We start from the raw sequence: 19,827 nt of genomic DNA on the forward strand, positions 1-19,827 counted from the left end.
TTTTTAAAAATAACTTGTTCAAATAGAGCTTATAAAAACCAACATACCTGGCAAATAAAGACCTTAGATGGGAGGCACCATGTTTCTAACTTAAAGTTTAACTATTTCTGTTTAGTTGTTCGTTATTAGCAAGTTACTAAATGAAGGAATTTAAATAATATTTAATAGAATACCTCAGCAGTTGTGAGGAACACATCCTCGCTGATGTGTTTCAGTCCACATGAAATAACTCCCAGGGCAACTCCTGGGAACACGTAGGAATTGTTGCCCTGCCCGGGATAGAGGGTCTGGCCACTTGGAAGAGTGACAGGATCAAAAGGGCTTCCACTGGCAAAAATGCCACGTCCCTAAATTGTAACAAAAAAGGAAAAGAAAGCGTGTTAGTTGTGAGGATCCTGTTGAAGTATTTCACACACCCCTTTAAACATCTACCACCGTGGAAGCTGGGTGACATCTATTTAATGTCTCTTCTAAGAGGGTGTTATGTCTCCAGAGCATCAGGATGCTGAGCCTAGAGATCAGAACTTAGAGGAGGAGAAAGCAAAAGCCAGTGCTCATTATTCACTTTGTGCATCCACCCCAGGAGAAGGGGATGTGGGAAGAAGGAGAAGGTACACACCTGGAGCTGGAAAACTCCAATACTCTCATGGTAACAAGAGGTGATGCTGCTGGATTTTTTCCCAACAGCAGTCAGGAGAAGAGGATGCGGGAAGAAGGAGAAGGTGCACACCTGGAGCTGGAAAACTCCAATGGACACAATACTCTCATGGTAACAAGGGGTGATGCTGCTGGATTTTTTCCCAACAGCAGATAATCCACAAAAACGACACTAAAGGCCACTAAATGTTGTGCTTTTGGATGTGGCAGTTTCTGAGGAGCTGTGGGGACAGGCAGAGCTCTCTGTTCCTCCCGGTCCCCCCTCTTTAAGCACCAGCACCATCGAGTGCTGTACAAGGGTGGCAGAAGAGGCCCCTCAGAGGTGACACACCTGCAGCACTGCTGTCCAGCTGCTCCCCACATCATTCCTGGGAGAGAGGAGTGATTTCTGCAGCAGGCAATGCAGTTCTGGACTAAGGAGGGGAGTGACATTGCACAGCCCAGAGTCCCCTGGCTGTCGCCTTGCTGAGGACGGAGCACCCTCGAATTTCAGCAGTAAATTTAGGTGGGGAAGAAAAGCCAAGCCAGCACTGCTGAAGTGATAAATGTCACTGTTAAATACTTCAGAGGCGCTTTAGTATCAGAAATATCTCTGAACTGGAAACATGCACTTTAAAATACGCCACTGTTGCTTTTCTGTTTGGTTTGGTGCCGGGCAGTGGTATCACGGCCGGCTTTATTATACGTTTTGGTGACAGATCAGATGCTTCAGCGTGTCTTTTGCTCTGCCCAGCAGATGTCATTGCCTGCTCTGACCAGCCCTTTGCACAGGCTCTGGCTCTGAGCTGTAATTGTGTTCTGAGCAGCGGGAACAGCCACGCTAAATTTGGCTTTTAAACATCGTGAAACTGTCATGAAACTGTCATTCAAACCGCCCTGTATTTGGCAATAAATCCAAACACCTGGTTTAAACATCGTGAAACTGTCATTCAAACCGCCCTGTATTTGGCAATAAATCCAAACACCTTCCACTACGGAATCATGTAGAGGACTCCTACATTTCACATTCTAGGCTAAAGTACAGGATAATCTGTTTATTAGCACTTCTATAATAGAACAATAAATAAGCAAGCACAGTTCTTTTAATTTTCAACCCTGTCTCCCTAATACAGATCTTTATAAAAGGAGTAAATTACCCCAGTTCTTATAAAAGAATTATTTTTAAGATTCTATTTCCTCTACCAAAGTATTTTCTTACCCCAAAGAGTATTTATAAAATCTCAAATGAAGAGCATGCCACTGTGTGTATATATTACACAAAGTGGTACAGTTCAAAAACAGACACAAGGCTTTAGATCATTAGATTGACAGTTACTGATGCTTCAGTTATAATAAAAACTATGAGTCATGCCTGACACCAGAAAAAGCTATTAAATATTTTTATGAGGATGCATGTATTGACCTCAGTGAAATTATCTTGATAAAATCTGAAAAACCCGTTACTGGATTTAACTCATTGTCCCTACAGAGACATGATCAGCACTTGCTGCTCCACCCTCTCCCTTCCTCCCATTTTAAATTTAATTTCAGATTTGCTTTTCACTACATAAACTGGAAAGGTGTTAATCTTTGGTTACCTCTGTGTATTTGTAGCACTGCTCAGCAGTGCATTCTGCTTTGCTGGTAGGATTGCTGAGAGCAAAAATAATAGGACGTTTGTTTAAAGCAGCCATATCCTGAAGAATTTCTTTAGTGAAAGCACCACCAATTGCAGCGACTCCTAAAGACAAGAAACACACATAACAAACACAATCAGTTCAAAGTCACTTTTAAAAGAACAGAGCTCTTTCTACTGCATACCTCCCTCTTTAAAAAGGAATTCAACCTTTTTCCTAGCCTGGTTAAAATAAAGTTTTGTATAAAAGATTTTGCAATAGTGAAACTTCAGGCTTATCCCTAACACAAAGCGGAATCAATTCACCCCTGTAGAGTTTGGTGAATTTCTCATTTCACTTTTCTCAGGCCCTTTATATAAAATGGAAATGTTTCACCTAACCTGCAGATGATGAGTAATCCCAATTTCTAGTCTAAGGTTTCTATGACAGCAATGATTTTTTTTAATACATCCCTTTCCATTCCACCAGGGATGCTTTTCAAAACTTCAGGATTATCCCTAACACAAGAGGGGATACAGCTGATCATTCTTTCATCACCAGCCTCAGATGATGAATAATCCCAATTTCTAGTCTAAGGCTTCTATAACAGCAATGATTTTTTTGAATGCATCCCTTTCCATTCCACCAGGGATGCTTTTCTATTCTCCATACTGTACTCTCATCCAAAAAGAGGTATGTGATTTGTTTTTATGATGCCAATACACCTGTATTTCTGCCTATCCTACAAGAGTTGGGAATCTGAGGACCAGGTCCTTGCTCTCCACACCTTCAGTGAAAAACAGATAAACTGACCTTGGAGTAAACCTAAAGATCTTTATGTCCATGTCTGCCATTTGGCTGTGCCCTCCACAGGGAGAGGTAGGTGCCCCACTGAAATTCCCTGAACTGTTTCCAACTGAGTTTTCCCAAGAGCTCTACTGAAAGCCCAAGAACCCTGTGGCTGGTGCTGTAGGTGGTGGTCAGGTGCTTAATGTCAGCCAAATAATGTCTAAGACCCATCTGGGTTTGCGTCTGGAAAAATCTCCTCTCTTCTGGTCCCTTGGCAACAAAAGAGGCAACTCCTCAATTGACGCAAATCGGTGACTTCTCCCAAAGTTTAAACATCTCTTGCTCAAACATTTCTGTCGCATATTACTATTTTTTGCAAATCCGAGCTCTGAGGTACAGAACTTCACCTTCTGTGAATGGACAAGGGTGCTTGGATGCAAGAGCTCTGCTCGACCAGCTGTGTTTGTTTGATGAACAGATATGGCAGTAGGGATTTTGACCCACTTGTATAAAAGCCCATTATACACCTTAGCTTCTGGTTCAGTCTGCAGTTACCAAATGATTAATTTCTTCCAAAACTGCTTCTGGACAGCCAATAGTAAGAATGACAACTATCTTCGGGTATCAAGTTAAAACAAAATGCTTTGAGCAATCTCACTGACTATTTCTTTTTCGGTTCTCATTTTACAATTGTAATTTCTTCTATTTGATCAAGCTAAACTAAGGCTTTGCTTTGAGCCATCGCAGGCGATGAAATGTATGTGAGGATTCTCTGAGACAGAGTTAAGTAAAACATCGGGATAAAGAGTATCAACATATTTCCTGCTGCTCAGGATAAGATACAGAATGACTAGTCCTCCAAACTGAAAAAAAACCAAACCAATATTAATTTTCATTTCTGTTTCTGTTGGAAGAGCCCTCATTATGCAGTGTGGCTCGAAAACAGTGACCTTGAGGGAAAGTGCTGCATAGATTTATATATAAAAATGACAGACTGTAAAAATCCATGTTTCATCACAGCAAACATTCCCTAAGCAGCCACACTCCTTTATCTAGAGAAATAGCACAGATCATTCAATCTATTCTTCTGTTCCACTCAGAAGCCTTGTTTTCTACTAAATCAATTCTCTAGACTCCTTGCTCTCTCTCCTTTATGGAGCACAGAAAAAGATAAGCATTATTTACCTCAATCATGATCATTGTTAAAAGCAGGTTTTACTCCACATGCTCCAGGCATAGCTGAAAAGGTAGCTCTTAAAATGTAAGGTAATTTTCACTGTGGCATTTCAGATTTCCCAGCATGATTTTACTAGCCAGAGAGATTAATTTTGCAAGTCTTAAATATTAAATAAAATATTTAAGAGGACTTGCAGTTCATTCCTGAAACTGCCACTGAAATATAACAACCAAACTGCAGAGAGCTGAACAACCCTTTGCTGAGATCCCCAAATCCTGCAGCTTTTAGAAAAGAAGAAGTCTTTGTAAAATCTGTGTTTTGCTCTGCAGAAAGGGCTGGTGGCTAAGGACCTACATACGAGGGGAAAGAAGATTCAGCTGCAGCCTGCTCGTATTTGCACAGCTTTAGGTGTGCTGAGCTGAGTTTTCTCAGTCTAAGTTGGAAGTTATTTGTATTACACCACCCACATTAAATCCCAGGTAATTCAGGAAGGTGATAAGGTTCTCCCATCAGATGTTTAAACCAACTGGGATTATTCCCCCCCCTACAAGGGATGGTTGGAGTGAAAGCAGCGTTACATGCTCGGGTACCTGCTGTTTGTTCAGCTGCTTAAGAGGGTCCATTTATGCACCTACTGTTTTCTAAAAACACACAAAGGTAAACTCTGTTCAGAGGAACTCGATCCTCTCTTCAGACAAAGCCACATCCCATTTTTTTTCCAAACAAGAATAAGGTCATTGCTTTAAAGTCAAAGAAATTACCTATTAGCACGGAGGGTTTTATATCTTTAACAATATCTTCTAGATTTTTCATTTCACCATGTTCATGTGCAAAACGCTCTTTCTCGGCTGTTAATGAGGCACGCCCCTGGAAAGAAGGAAAAAAAGGAATATTTATTATAAGTTTAAGGGAACCTAATATCCTGGGATAATCAGTTCACAAAGTATCTGGTTTAACACGTCCTATTTTCATTTCTACTTTTGCGTCTGTCACCAAATACTGTATTAGGCAAAGTGACCCTGTCTACAGCTAACATGCTTAGAGGAATTTAGGACTAATCTATTGCTCTGAGCAGTAAGTAAATTAAATTCAGTATTTTTACTTTAAATTCATAACAGCTGTAGAACTCCACTGCACTAACAATTATATGAAAGCATCAATAATTTCTCCTTTGAAACATTCTTAAAGCTGTTTTACCTGTTAACATTTGGTCAAATACTGCAAGTTACTTATGATAAAGCATAAAAATATTTATATAGCAAAGAGTACAGATGCACCAGGGCGAGGGGGATGCATAACTTAGCAAAACAAGAATAGTTTCTCCCAGTTTCTTCAGCTTTGCTCTTGCCTAACAGTATAGAGACTATACGGGGGGAGTATAGAGACTGTAGGGGAGCTTATATTTTGCTCCACCTTTTTCATATTTAAGTCAAGTCATTCTTAAGGATGGAATAAAACTAATTGTAACCAGATGTCTGGTGCACCGTTTCTGCATTAACAGAATTGACTCAGCTGGGAAACAACTTTTGCTCTCATCTACACCAGCAATTTCCACCCAGTGATGCCCAACCCGGTTTCCAAGTGGAATATGATAGATGCAGGAATGAAAAAGACTTTAGGGCACTGTTGATATTAACTGGGCTGCAAACAGGAGTCGAGCTCAGTACGCAGGAAGAAAAAAGACTTTAGAGCACTAAAGCACTAAAGTCTTGACACTGACTGGGCTGCAAACAGGAGTCGAGCTCAGTAACATCAAGTGCGGGGCAAGAAGGGGCCAGAATTTGTGAAAATTATATTAATTGTCTAAATATGTGGAGCTCTGTCTCTACACAACCATCTGAAAACTTCAGCAGAAGAGTTTAACAAGCACACGCCTCCAGCCCTTGTTTTACCCAGAAAACATCACTGCAAAGGCATTTTTCATACACAAATCTAGACAATGGTGCCAGCCCCTCGAACATCTTGTGATTTCAGAGGACAAAAAGGAGATTACACAGATATTTAGGGAAGTACACGAGGAAAATGGAATGCTAAATGTAATTGTGACCAAATAGCCAGAACAGATACACACCATCTCCCCAGCCACATCTTTTCCAACTGATGAGATGAAAGTTTCCTTAATTTTAGCAAGTTAATTAACACTATAGAGAAGTAATGGAACAGAATTCAGTCCACAACTCCACCAAAGTCTTTGAATTTGACAATTTTGCCTCCTTTTAGGTGGGTGCACACTATCGGATTCAAGCCAGGATTAGTTTTTTAACATCATTTTTGCTTAATTTGAACAAAAAAAATGAGAAATGCGATGCTAAATTTATCATCTCCCCAGCCACATCTTTTCCAGCTAATGAGAAGAAAGTTTCCTTAATCTTAGCAAGTTAATTAACACTATAGAGAAGTAATGGAACAGAATTCAGTCCACAACTCCACCAAAGTCTTTGAATTTGACAATTTTGCCTCCTTTTAGGTGGGTGCACACTATCGGATTCAAGCCAGGATTAGTTTTTTAACATCATTTTTGCTTAATTTGAACAAAAAAAATGAGAAATGCGATGCTAAATTTCACGGGTACACACTATCAGATTCAAGCCAGGATTAGTTTTTTAATGTCATTTGTGCTTAATTTGAACAAAAAAATGAGAAATGCGATGCTAAATTTCAGACCACACTTCCGCAATGTGGCGACGTGGGGCTGTGCCAGTCCCACCACCCAAAGCTCCTCTGCTGGTCCCGGGAGGGCCACCCCAGGAGCTGGTGGACGGGAAGGAAGGTCATTCTTCATTTCCAGCTGCAAGAAGAGCGTTTCCATCCCGCGGGTACCACAGGAAGCCCAGGAAGGCTGTTGTGTGGTTGGGGCTGACGGAGCCGGTTGGCCTCACCGATCACCAGCTCCTCTTGGCTCTCTCACAATTACAAGGAATTTCCAGAGTTTTCTCCTCTTCTACTGATTTTTTTTTTACATGACCAAAATGCAGAGTTTTTCAATTAAGAGGGTTATGTCTGGATGTGCTTATACGGGTCTTAAGTGTTCTCCTAGAGCGATTACCACAGAAATACCGCGATACAGGCACCTGGATTCCTTTGTGGGTAAAATGTGAAATTCTTAGCCTTGAGAAAATGCCTCAATATTAACAATTTTTGGCTTATTCATGCTCCAACCCTTCCACTGTCAATACACGTTTTGAAGTCTGCCGTTTCCCAGCATCCCAGCAGATGTCCCCACAGTCTACACACACGGTTTAGATGCACTTCATTAAATGCGGGTATTTTCCTTAACCAGTCACCAAAGAAAAAAAAAAAAAAGTGTTTATGACTTCCAGGCCAAAAGCTTATTGCTATTTTCAGGGAAAAATATTAAGTTTTCCTTTCAGTCACCAAAGAAAAAAAAACAAAACGTATTTATGACTTCCAGGCCAAAAGCTTATTGCTAGGAACACCTCAAAATACCATAATAAATCCACTTTTGATTCTAATCAGCAGGTTGGTTGAAACTGAAATGTTTGATGGAGCCCAAGTTGGAGGCAGGATCCCTGGGGAGCCGGGAATGGGTGCCATGGGCACCATCCCACGTTGCTTCTTCAGTTGGTTCCTTAATAGCTGATCAGGATGCTACTAAGGAAGCCAGTTTTCATTCTGGGCTTCAAATCCAGCCTCCAGGGGACTGTCCTGGGCTACCAAGAAAAAAGAAATCACCTCTAAGAGCTCTGAGCATCCTTCAGGCTGCGGCGGCTGGGCAGCTCTGAGCGCCTCCAGGATCTGCAGATCTGGGCAGATCACTCAGGAAAGGTGAGCTGTGATATTTTTTCCACTTTGCAATAACAGCTAAGAGGCTAGGCTGACATCTTAGTGGAGAAAAATGTTGATAATTCTTTCCTTTTTAGTCAAAACAACCAACCAGAATCCTGCATGAAACAGTTACTTCATTACACAGTTTTACACTGGATTGGTTTTCGAGGTGCTTCCACATTTTAAAATTAAGATAATGGCAGAGCTGTTAAAACACTTGGTGATGCCACAACAACGATTCAAAGTCCCATTTCCTACTGGCATTAATGATCATCTCTCATTTAATTAGCTCAGGAGTACTCAACCAGTAAGCTGATGTGATCCACTGCAACCCCTTCCCAGCCACATATTAATAAACTCTCATTTAATTAGCTAAGGAATACTCAACCAGTAAGCTGATGTGATCCACTGCAACCCTTTCCCAGCCGCTGGCTGGTGAGACCAGTGCCAGCCAGATGGGTCACCTCAGGTCAGATTCTGCCCTATCTTCAATTCTGTCTGCCCTTATCTCATACAGGAGATTCTACCATTCTAAAAAAACCCCAAATCCAGCAAAACAAACATACAAACAAAAAAAAACCCAGCCCTCCCCGCCCCTCCCCCCCAAAAAAACCAACCCCAAAACCCAAACCAAGCCTCAAACATATTTAAATTTATTTCTTTATTCAGTTTTGGTCTGAATTAGCTTGATCCCATTAGTCAGAATGAATCATGTCTCCAAGTAAATATTTTTCTAGTATATTAACTAAGAATGAAATATTAAATTCTGTGGCTTAGCAAAAATAACAACAGCTATGTACATAGAGATTTTTGCTTGGAAAATGCTTATAAAAGAAATTCTATGGTTAGGGGCCTTTTTTTAATACATATTTTAAATAGATCGTCAGAAATGTATTTTAATTGATAATTCAGTGATCCCAAAGGAGCTACATAACACCTCCCTAAAAAAGTATGGCTGAGATTTCAAGACAAGCCAGTGGATTTTGGTTACGAAACTCCAATAATTTAGAAGACAGTGCTTTAGATAGCATTTTTCCCCCAGTGCTTTAGATAGTATTTTTTCTCCACAAATTGGCAAATTCTAAAGTGTTGCTCTCCACAAAGTTTAGAGGGGGCAGGGAGGGCACGGCTTGCTTTCCTCGGTGCCCAGCAAGCAGGGCGAGCGACGACACGCAGGAAGGAAGAAACAATTTGGTTTTGTGCATGCTTAACCTCAAACTAAGGGGTTGCCAGTCCTTTTGAGCAGAAGCTCCCAGACATCCGCCCCTGAATGCCTACAGCTGGAAGGAGAACTCACAGAGGTTTTGTCAGTCGTTGGAGAGAAGAGGATGGAGCCAAAGAGCAGAAGTCTCAGTTCTGGATTTTTTGTGTGTTTTTTCTGTCTTCTCTCCCTCCCGACACTGGAGAGATGCAAAGCGGGTGGGCCCGGCACTGCAGAGCTGCCCTCACTAAAAGATCTTCCAGAAGCACAGAGTCTCCTGGCATTTCCATTTCCAGCCCTGGCTTAGCTATTTTCTGCAGGCTGGCGATCTGCTGCTGGGAGATGTGCTGCAGAGGAACAGCACGAGGCAGCCTAAGTCACAAACTGCTCAGCTTGCATCTCCATAATCCCAAAACATCAACAGGGCACACAGCTCACGGGTGGTTCCTTCCTCCTTTTAAAAGGAAAAATTCAAAATACTGCACACTAGAAGAATCTGGATGAGCTCTGTGGTTCTGTGTAGGAAGCTCGGAGCGTTTTAAGTAGAAGCATCATCTTCAGTTGCATTTGTATTTGTCTTCTAAGTCCAGTGTCTTGCTCTTTTAGCATTATTAAAAAATAATTCGTTCAATGAAAGGAGCTCAGAAAAATCAGCAACCTAAACCCCTTTCAGACTCTCTTTGAACCCAAAGACTGCTCTTTGACTGAAGGACCTCAATGCCACCGCTGTACCCCTTTCAGACATGCCAAGCCTCAGCGCAGTTTTGCTCTTTGACTGAAGGACCTCAATGCCACCCAGGGGGGCAATTTTTCCAGGGGTTCCTACCAGAGGATCTTATCACCCCATTGTTCAAATAGCAGTATGAAAACACATCTCAGCCAGACAGCAGCTGTCTTAAGTTGTAATAGGTTTTCTAATGATGTACAACAAGCATCTTTCCTGCAGCAAGTGACACTCCCTAAATCAAAAAGTCTTTCACGCTTAAGTCCACAGATGAACTAACAGACTGGACGTGGCACCTCCATGGCTATTCACAGGGGAAGAGACAAACTCCTTCAACAGGAGGAAGAAGGCAAAGTTAGAAAAAGAGGCTATATATCCTTCTTGCTTTAACTTCCCAAATGTATTCAGCATCCCAAGGAAGAAATAAATAAAAAACGAGCACCAACATTTCATTATATAACTTCTCGCAATGCTATATATTCTGAGATTATATCCTTATCTTTTTATAAAATAAAAGTCATTTGCTAGGTGCATTATAGTAAGTTTGCTTGAATAAAAACAAACAAACAAACAAACAAACAATAGATTATGTCCTTATCTTTTTATAGAATAAAAGTCATTTGCTAGGTGCATTATAATAAGTTTGCTTGAATAAAAACAAACAAAAAAACTACACACTAAAGTCCCAGGAAGACAACCATAGCACAATTAATACCTGAATAAACTATCCTATACACCTTCACTAGAACGCTGAAGTTGAAGAATATTAAACACACTCAAAAAAAGAATAATAAACCATAAGTCCAAAGACTCAGTGAAAACATCAGAAATTACTTCAGAGGGGAAAAGTATTGCCTCTATCACAGTATCATTTTGTACCAAAAAAACCCCCCTTATGCGATATTTTGGATTTGAACAAAAGAGAACAAAGCAACCTGAAAACAGATCTGTTGCTGTATTAGAAGTCACTGTGGTACCTCAGGAAAGTAATATGATGGAAAGTAATATGAGCTAAATTCTTTATTAGCAAATGAGTTACAATGTGGACTGTGTTAAGTCAGCAGATGAAGTCCAGAGATAAAGAAACAATAGCAGCATTCTCCAGTGGTGACATTATGTATGAAAGGTCTTGGCAATCCTAAAATGTCTATACTCCCTAATGGAGGAGAGTTGTTGGCATTACATATTATTATTACAAATAATAAAACGAAGTCACTTGGGCACCAGGACCTTTTAATTCCAGGAGCAAAAGGAAGTAACAGGACTCAGCAGTTGATAGTTTTATGAAAAAACGCTTGTATTTGGGATTTGAACTGAAAGCAGTTCTTGGTTTTAGGGAGGTTTCTGAAGTTTTCACTTTTAGTGGCTGATCAACAGCACAAGAAGCAAAGGAGATACCGGGATGAGGCCTCAAGCAAACGTACATCACAGTTTCCACAGAAAGTTACTCATATCACCATCTGAGAGAAGCAAGCCGAGGCTCAGATAACAAACAAAAATGACCCATCAATAAAACCCTGAGAAAATTCATAGAAAACAGCTGTGAAAACAGGAGAGCAGACGGCACCGCAGACATCTAGAGGGGATGCTACCAAACAGGAGGCACAAACCTTACAGACACCACCGACGGGACGCCTCATGGCGTGGGGCCTGTTGGAGCTGCCCCACCAACCAAGGGGGGTTGAACGTCAGCGAGAGGAGAGGCAGGGCTGGAAGTTCCCTGGGATTTGCTCTCTCCATCAGCTGGGAAGCAGCTGAGAAAGGAGGCCGAGCACCCTGATGGCTCCGCTGTCCCACATCAGAGGCGGCGCTGGCACGCGTCCCGCCTCACCACCGGGGAGGCAGGGATCTATTTATATAAACACTCGACTGTGTCAACCGCGGCTTGTTTAAACCAGAGAGCAGAGAACAGCACACAGATAAATTAATGGATTCATCTGAAATACTGAAGACACGAGAACCGCAGAAGGCATGAGAACTGGAGACCAAAAAGCAAAGCAATCCATTAGTAAATCGAGCATTTCCAACTGCAAAATGTTTTGGTTTTACTTGCCTGTTCCCTGCGAGTTCCTTATTGCAGAGTTAGGAGCAAAACAAACCAAAAAAAAAAGCAGCTGTTAAAGCATCAAGGAAGAAGAGGGGGGAAAAAGGATGTGGTTAAAAGTCATGGGAGAAGGTGGTGAAACATCTCCCCATTGGGAGATGATCTCCACATAGCTTTCCTCATGGTCTAAGGGTTGTTGATGAACCATATGGAGAGCTCTAGACAAGGGCTTGTAGACAGTGCTGGGAGCTGAGGGACCTCTCTGAGGTGTCCCCCAAAGGATGAAAGGGAAGGGACTGGAGAGGCACAAAGAGCAGAGGACAGTCCAGCCCACCCTCCAGGAGAGTATCAATTGTGAGGAGTCACAAAATGACCAAAGAAAAAGATGAAGGAATAGGTATGGGCTCACTGGCCAGGGGCTACTGAAGCCCAAGGGCTTGCAGGCGACAGGCTCTCCTGCATCACCTTATCTATGGACCAAAAAGCAAAGCCACACAAGCCCTCCCACGTCCCCATACCGAGGCCCTAATTATGAAGTGATGGTGCCTCCTGATCAGACCCATCACCTAACACCTAAAGGTGAAGAGAGCAGATCACAACCAGACAAGGCAAGTTAGCCACAGAATTAATAAATTTCGTTGCCAACTGTGTGAAAAACCCAACATCTTGGGGAGATAATGTCATAATGGTTGGCTGTAAAAGACAGGATTTAGGTAAGAAATTCTGGTGTTGACTTTAATAAAACCACATGGTTAGAAGATTAGGGCTGTTTATTTAAGTCCTACAACCAGACAAGGCAACTTAGCCACAGAATTAATAAATTTCATTGCCAACTGTGTGAAAAACCCAACTTGAGGAGATAATGTCATAATGGTTGGCTGTAAAACACAACCAGACAAGGCAAGTTAGCCACAGAATTAATAAATTTCGTTGCCAACTGTGTGAAAAACCCAACATCTTGGGGAGATAATGTCATAATGGTTGGCTGTAAAACACAGGATTTAGGTATGAAATTCTGGTGTTGACTTTAATAAAACCACATGGTTAGAAGATTAGGGCTGTTTATTTAAGTCCTGTAAAATGTATAAAATACCCTTTCCATGTAAATAAGCACACACAGTTAACAGGCAGGGCAGAATTTATAAAGACAATTATTCCAAGAAGATAAGATCTGAGAAGCAGAGCAGGTCGGGAACCCGTAAAACAACAGAAACAAAATGGAGCAAAACAATCATTCATGTCAATAACAGAGCATGAGCAAAAGAAACCATAAGCCATCCAAATTAGGTCACCATCTCATCAGTACATCTAATGTACATGGTGTCAAAGAGGAAACAGCTCCACGCTGACAAATTTAACACCCAAATTTTTGGTGGTGTCTCGTTTAGAGAAAATAACAAGGGTAGTCCTTGAGCACACCCCACCAATCATCCTTTCGCCTTGTCCTCACTTGTTTTCATATATTACTGGCATTACAGTATGAGTAATGCCACAAGTGTTCAGAGACAAATTAATGTGTTTCCTTCCTGCAAAACTTATACTTCATACAGAAGAGTTGGGGTTGTTCAGTCTGGAGAAGAGAAGGCTCCAGGAAGACCTTAGAGCAGCCTTCCAATATCTGAAGGGAGCCTACAGGAGAGCTGGCAAGGGACTCTTTGTCAGGAAGTGTAGTAACAGGACAAGGGATAATGGTTTTAAATTGGAAGAGGGGAGATTTAGATTAGATCCCAGAAAGAAATTCTTTGCTGTGAGGGGGGTGAGGCACTGGAACAGGTTGCCCAGAGAAGCTGTGGCTGCCCCATCCCTGGAGGGGTTCAAGGCCAGGCTGGATGGGGCTTGGAGCAACCTGGTCTGGTGGGAGGTGTCCCTGCCCAGGACAGGGGGTTGGAACTGGATGATCTTTAAGGTCCCTTCCAACTCGAACCATTCCGTGATTCTATAAAAGCAAGATGAAACTGCACAGATGAATTCCCCAGACATCAGAGTAACTGACAGAGCAGAAAGGATTGCTCCGTTGGGACAGTACATGAATAAAATCAGGCAGAAACTGCTTCAAGTTTGGAGATACCTTGGAGATACCTTGGAGATACCCAAGACATTGCATCTTTGCAGAGATGCAAAGCAGTTTTTTGGCTAGAAAAGCCACAGCCCATTGCAGTTAGCCATAAATGAACTGATCACAGACGAAAGATCATGGCAGGGGGTTGGAACTCAATGATCTTTAAGGTCCCTTCCAACTCTAACTATTCTATGATTCTATGAATGTGACAGAATACAGAAATTCAGAACTAAAGATGAGTCCTAACTGCTTACACATAATCTCCAAGTGCCCAAGAATGCAGAAGCAACTTGAAAGGTATCTTTTAATTAAACACAGAAATACAGAATACAGAACTAAAGACGAGTCCTAACTGCTTATGCATAATCTCCAAGTGTGCAAGAATGCAAAAGCAACTTGAAAGGTATCTTTTAATTAAACATTAAAACTTCCATCTGAATGCACTAGGATATTTCAGACGGGCATTTCAAGAGGAGTGATATCTGTTTCAAAGAGTAAAGTCATACAGTTCAAGTGGCAAAATTCCACTGATATTATGATCTGCAACCCTTTCTCATCAACCTCTCCCCTTTGAAGAAAAAAAACGTTTCGAAAGGTGAAAGGATACAAAACAGATTGAAACCCACCTCAACAACTCCAAAACAATATCAACAACATTATAAGGTCTCTAGAATGAAGCTGAGAACACAACTATAGACAGTGTAACAAACACAGCCTTCATCACCAGCCCCTTCACCACAGCATAGCAGAAAAGTTGCTCATCAAACTCGGTTTAATGAAAAAAGACGGTTCCCAGGGGGATAGGAAAAAAAAATATTAAGAGGAAAATGAAAACACAGCTGCACTTGAACAATTAAAAAGCCACAAAGGAAAAATCAAGCACAGAAGCCTGATAAGTGACTTCGTGGCAGCTTTTGGGGGCAGGGGAGAAAGAAAAAGGTGGAAACTGTTTGCAGTCAGGTCAGTAAAAGTTCCAAGGTTATTTTTCTTTGGTTTGCACTGGTTGAAATACCACAGAAAGTAGATGAAAGGAGAAACAATGTTTAAAGCTATAACCATGCATTGCAAAAATAATGATCAAAGCACAGCACGGAAAAAAAAATGATGTTAAAATTAGTTTAGTTGGACAAAGTAATCGCTAAGTCTTCAGACAGTCTGTTATTTCTCATAGTGCTGAAGCAACAGATGAGAGTGTGCTTAACACTGAAAAGGAGGCCTCCCTCCTTCAAGTAAAAATTTTTTGATGGGGCAAATTTTAAGGGACTGTTGTTGAACGTGTTTCCATTTATATACTCCTTTAGTCATAAGAAATAAAAATCAGTTTAGTTAAACTGGTGACCTAAGCTGTGGCTTGGCAAATCTTATCTTTGCACTAATGAAAAGGTTTCTGACAAGAAAGACCTTCGCATTGTACAGTTTTCTCACAAATCTTCCTCATTTTACTTCTCTTATCTCATTTCCAAGAGTTTGGAAAGTCCTTCCAGTCTTGCAGCACTTTCCTGTAATAGGCTAAAGCCAAAATAATTTCCTAAGCAGACCAGAAGTACAGCATTCCCTCTCAGGCCAGAAAGAAAAAAAACCCAGAATAGCTTAATTATTTACTTGCTGCATCTATGACTTCCCAGCAGTTAAATCCCAAGCTTCAAAAGGTTTATGCTGTATTTTATTTCTTAGGAAGGGGGTTGAGCTGGTTGGGTTTTTTTTTACTTTTTAGGGGAAACATTTAGGTGCAGAAGGAAGCCAAGAGAGGACTTGCAGGACCAAGGATGGGTTTCCTTATGCCCAGCTCAGGCCTGGCACTGAAGGATCTCCAGCTTCAAGGTCCAACAGGCTCACCCACCCATTCTCAAGCCCCCACCAGGACAGCCAGACTGGGAGACTGGTGCTCCCAGGTCTTCCAGGAACACCAGCAACGACCCAAAATGTGCATCGTCCGCTCCCACTGCTCACATCAACATCTGACCACAAATTCAGCCCTAATCTATCTCCAGCTGTTATGTCTGGCGATCGTGAGCAGTTTGCAAATATACTCCGGGCAGGACATGAAATTCAGTGGACTGCTTTTTGGAAAAAACCCAAATTAAAGCCCCACCAAGAAGAATAAGCAGAGGAAATGAAGTTAGAATCTGTGTGAGACGCTGACTGGTTTTGGCACCACTTGAGAGCGCTGAAGCTAGAAGGTGGTGAGGAAAGAATACAGTCACCGAGTCACTAAAAATTTAGAAACTGTGAGAGGAATTAGTCGCTGAGTACCAAGAGCGACAACCCAGCTTCTCGGCTGACTAGCAAATTAGCAGTCAGAGGTGTAAAAGAAGCAGGAAGAAGAAAGGAGCAGGAGAGGAGAAGGTCTGGTTTAACCACCTCGGCTGGACGGACACGCAGCCGAGACCTTGTTTACTGCTTTAGGAATGTAAAGTTCCTATACTCCTGCCCCTGTCAGTTTGTTTCCTGAACACCACCGGGAGGGGATTTCAGTTCAATTGTATTATTTGATAATCCCAGTCTTTACGGTGGAGGAAATTGTGCAACGCAACATTCTTCCTATCAACCTCTAGGTTTCAACAGCCACAGAAGATAAACAGTCATCTGTGTTTGGATGCAAAAGTATGATTTTGACGATTATCAGATGAAGACCGAAAGGACTTATTAAAACAAAGAAAAGAAAAACACCAGAAAAAAATATATCTGTGTTTTAGACAGTAGCAAATACCAGCATTCTTCTGTACCTGATCAGGGTATTTTTGTGCTTTGTGGCAAGGGATGTCCAAGACAACTTTAGTTGTCTATTTATGCCTATAAATACTTAAAGGGTGGGTGTCAGGAGGACGGGGCCAACCTTTTTTTAGTGGTGCCCAGGGACAGGACAAGAGGGAACGGGCACAAAATTGAACATGGGTAGTTGCATCTAAACACGAGGAAGAACTTCTTTACTTTGAGGGTGGCAGAGCCCTGGCAGAGGCTGCCCAGAGAGGTGGTGGAGTCTCCATCTCTGGAGACATTCAAAGCCCATCTGGACGCATTCCTGTGCAACCTGCTCCAGGTGACCCTGCTCTGGCAGGGCCTGGGACTGGATGATCTCCAGAGGTCCCTTCCAACCCCACATGATTCTGTGAACACTCTCCCATCTCAATATCTATGATCCTACTATTTTCCCTTTAAAACTATGAGCAAAAGGTGCTGCAATACTATTCACTAAACCAACACAGATACTGACTGCAGAATACATGCTCCTGATGCAAAGGTATGTGAGCTACACAGGATCCTAAACGTTAGACAGCTAAAGAACACTGCAAGAGGGCAGATGACTAGCAGAGATGACCATAAACACCACCGACCAACAGGCAAGGTGACAAAGCAAAGCTAGCTGGCCTCTCATCCAGTTCTTTCAAGTAGCTCACAAACTATTAAATACATAACCACCTTTTAAAACATACCAGTTTCTTTATTCTGGCACATGGAATTCATATGTTTCTTTATTTTGGCACGTGGAAGGAATGAGGTAAGGGGCGACTGATGAAGTCTCTCAGCAGCTTCAAATACTGAGCAGTGTTGATAGCCCTGCAGACCACAACATCTGCAACACGAGCTATATCACTGTGCCTAGAAGCTATTTGTTGCCATATATCTCAGTTCTCACAGAAGGCTGACATGCTTGCAACACCAGCAAAATATTCTCTTCAAAAATATTTTTGCTCCCTTTTTTTTTTTAAAAAAAAAAAAAGCCTTGAACGCTGTCCTTATAATGTATCTATACATCTTTGTGCAAGATTGTGCTAACAAATAATGATCGCATTAACATGGGAAATGTTAAACCCCGAAGCTGAACGTTTCTTTCCTTACATGTTTTTTAATGAACTGCTGAAAAATTCTCTTCTGTGTGTGCTCATCCTTAATAGAAACAGAGCAGGAACTCCAAGTGTAATCACGCCCCCCCCGAAGCAACATGGGAGTCTGTTGTTCATTTAATACACTTTAGAAAAGAAAACCAGCTTGCTGTGACAAGAGACATAAATTGCTGAAGTTGCTTTCCCAAAGAAAATGCTCTTGCCTTTATCTACAGACTGCAAATAACTATTAGAATATTTAAAGGAATGGGAAAATTGGTGTTACCTTTACTATTAATCCCTTTGAGTCAACCATCCATATCCTTTTGACAGCTGCATCTTTAGATATCCCTTCTTTTTCCATTGCCATAACGATGAGGTTTGCTATCCCCAGTGCAGCCTGAAGGAAAGAAAATAAAAGTAGTATATAGTAGAGGGAGGTTGGACTAGATGATCTTCAGAGGTCGAAAAGTAGTATATAGTAAAGGGAGGGTGGACTAGATGATCTTCAGAGGTCCCTTCCAACCTCATAACATTCTGTGATCCTGTATGAAACTAGAAATGAAAGAAATCCCCCACTCACCTATTTCCTCTACCCACTATTTTGGTAAGTTTCTTAATTTTATTTAACAATAAAACTTAATGATTAATTTTTCATAAGCATTAGTGAACTGTTGCTACCATTTGGTAATTAGAAACCATAATGTAGATAAATAGTATAGATAAATCACAGTACAGATAAATCTTAAGATGGCATTTTCAGTGTGGAGCGCATAATAAATGTTTAAACTCTAATAAGAAAAGCTAAAACTATCATTTATTCCACATCATCATCTTAGAATACATTAAATAGGTTTTTTTCTTCTTCAAAATTTTATTTTGTTCATTATTTTTTTTTGTAATTTAAACCAAAGAAAACCGCACTCTGCCTGCCAGAAAGTAAAATGCAGTCCTAAAAGTCTTTTTGCTCTTATCTTTTTTTAAAACGTCCGTCAAGAACCTCAGTCTCCTTTTACCTACTATTAATGTGCTTTGTAACTCTAGACTTGGCTGCGCTCCCAGTGAAAGCAGGGGCAAGAAAAATTCACTTATCAATATTTTGCTGAAAAAATGTATCATTCTTACTGGATTTTATAATATTTCATCCAATAGATCAAACGTGATATAGATACAGATAGGAAAACAGGCAACAAAATGAGCCAACAGACCACTCAGTAATTCTGATTACCAAACCATATACATATTTATGGGGTTGGTTCTGTTTCTTGTTCTTTATTATTCAGTTTCAATGAGAATCAAATGAGATTCCCCTTTTTTAGTTAAGAAATAAATAGTTTTTTTAGGAACGCGCTCCTGCATCAGTGATGATGTCTACCATTCCCTCTTTGGAGCAAAAGGCACACTGACAAGTCCAATGAAAAAAATAAACATTACACCATGGATTCATCTGTCTGTTGAACATGGAGAAAAACCAGGGGAAGGAACTTCAGGTACATGGATGATCTTGATCTACAAAGGCATTGAAGTGCCAGACACAGATGTAAGTCGTCCTGAAAACTACAGACCTGATCTCAGTAGCACCAAATGTTGAATCAAATTAAAAATATCTGGACTACACAAAGCTGGATTACTATATTGCACCTATAGAAGGGTTTGAGACCATGAATAATATTTTTCAGAAGCTTGCATGGGGTTGTAGACCTCATACAAGAGATGACAGCTAGCCACGCTGTAGATAAGTACAACCTTCACTTGTGTGTCAGTGGCTTCGAAATTTATATTGAAAAATTACAATAAAAAATAATGTGCATTAAAATCTTCATAAATAGTTGATCTTGACAGGCAGAATACTGAAAAATGCTATTTAATGACAGGAAAAATCAAAGGGGCACTGGTTCTGGCTAAATAACACTGACTCTGGTAAATACCTTTTATTTCATTGCTCTTTGGTGGCCTAATATATTTCCTCAT

The 19,827-nt window shown here is 41.1% G+C and overlaps 1 protein-coding gene across 1 annotated transcript in view; it reads right to left on the reverse strand.

The window, feature by feature from the left end:
* Positions 1–19,827, reverse strand: part of ME1 (malic enzyme 1, NADP(+)-dependent, cytosolic) — a 175,287-nt gene that overhangs the window by 8,603 nt on the left and 146,857 nt on the right. The window contains exons 9-12 of the mRNA XM_014958527.1: positions 18,143–18,256; positions 4,980–5,085; positions 2,235–2,377; positions 174–347 (exon numbers count right to left, since the gene is read on the reverse strand). Coding sequence (XP_014814013.1) covers positions 174–347; positions 2,235–2,377; positions 4,980–5,085; positions 18,143–18,256 — 537 coding nt within the window. The remainder of the gene's footprint in view (positions 1–173; positions 348–2,234; positions 2,378–4,979; positions 5,086–18,142; positions 18,257–19,827) is intronic.

The sequence above is a fragment of the Calidris pugnax genome, unplaced genomic scaffold (genome assembly GCF_001431845.1).
Source record: "Calidris pugnax isolate Ruff unplaced genomic scaffold, ASM143184v1 scaffold251, whole genome shotgun sequence".
Classification (NCBI taxonomy): domain Eukaryota; kingdom Metazoa; phylum Chordata; class Aves; order Charadriiformes; family Scolopacidae; genus Calidris; species Calidris pugnax.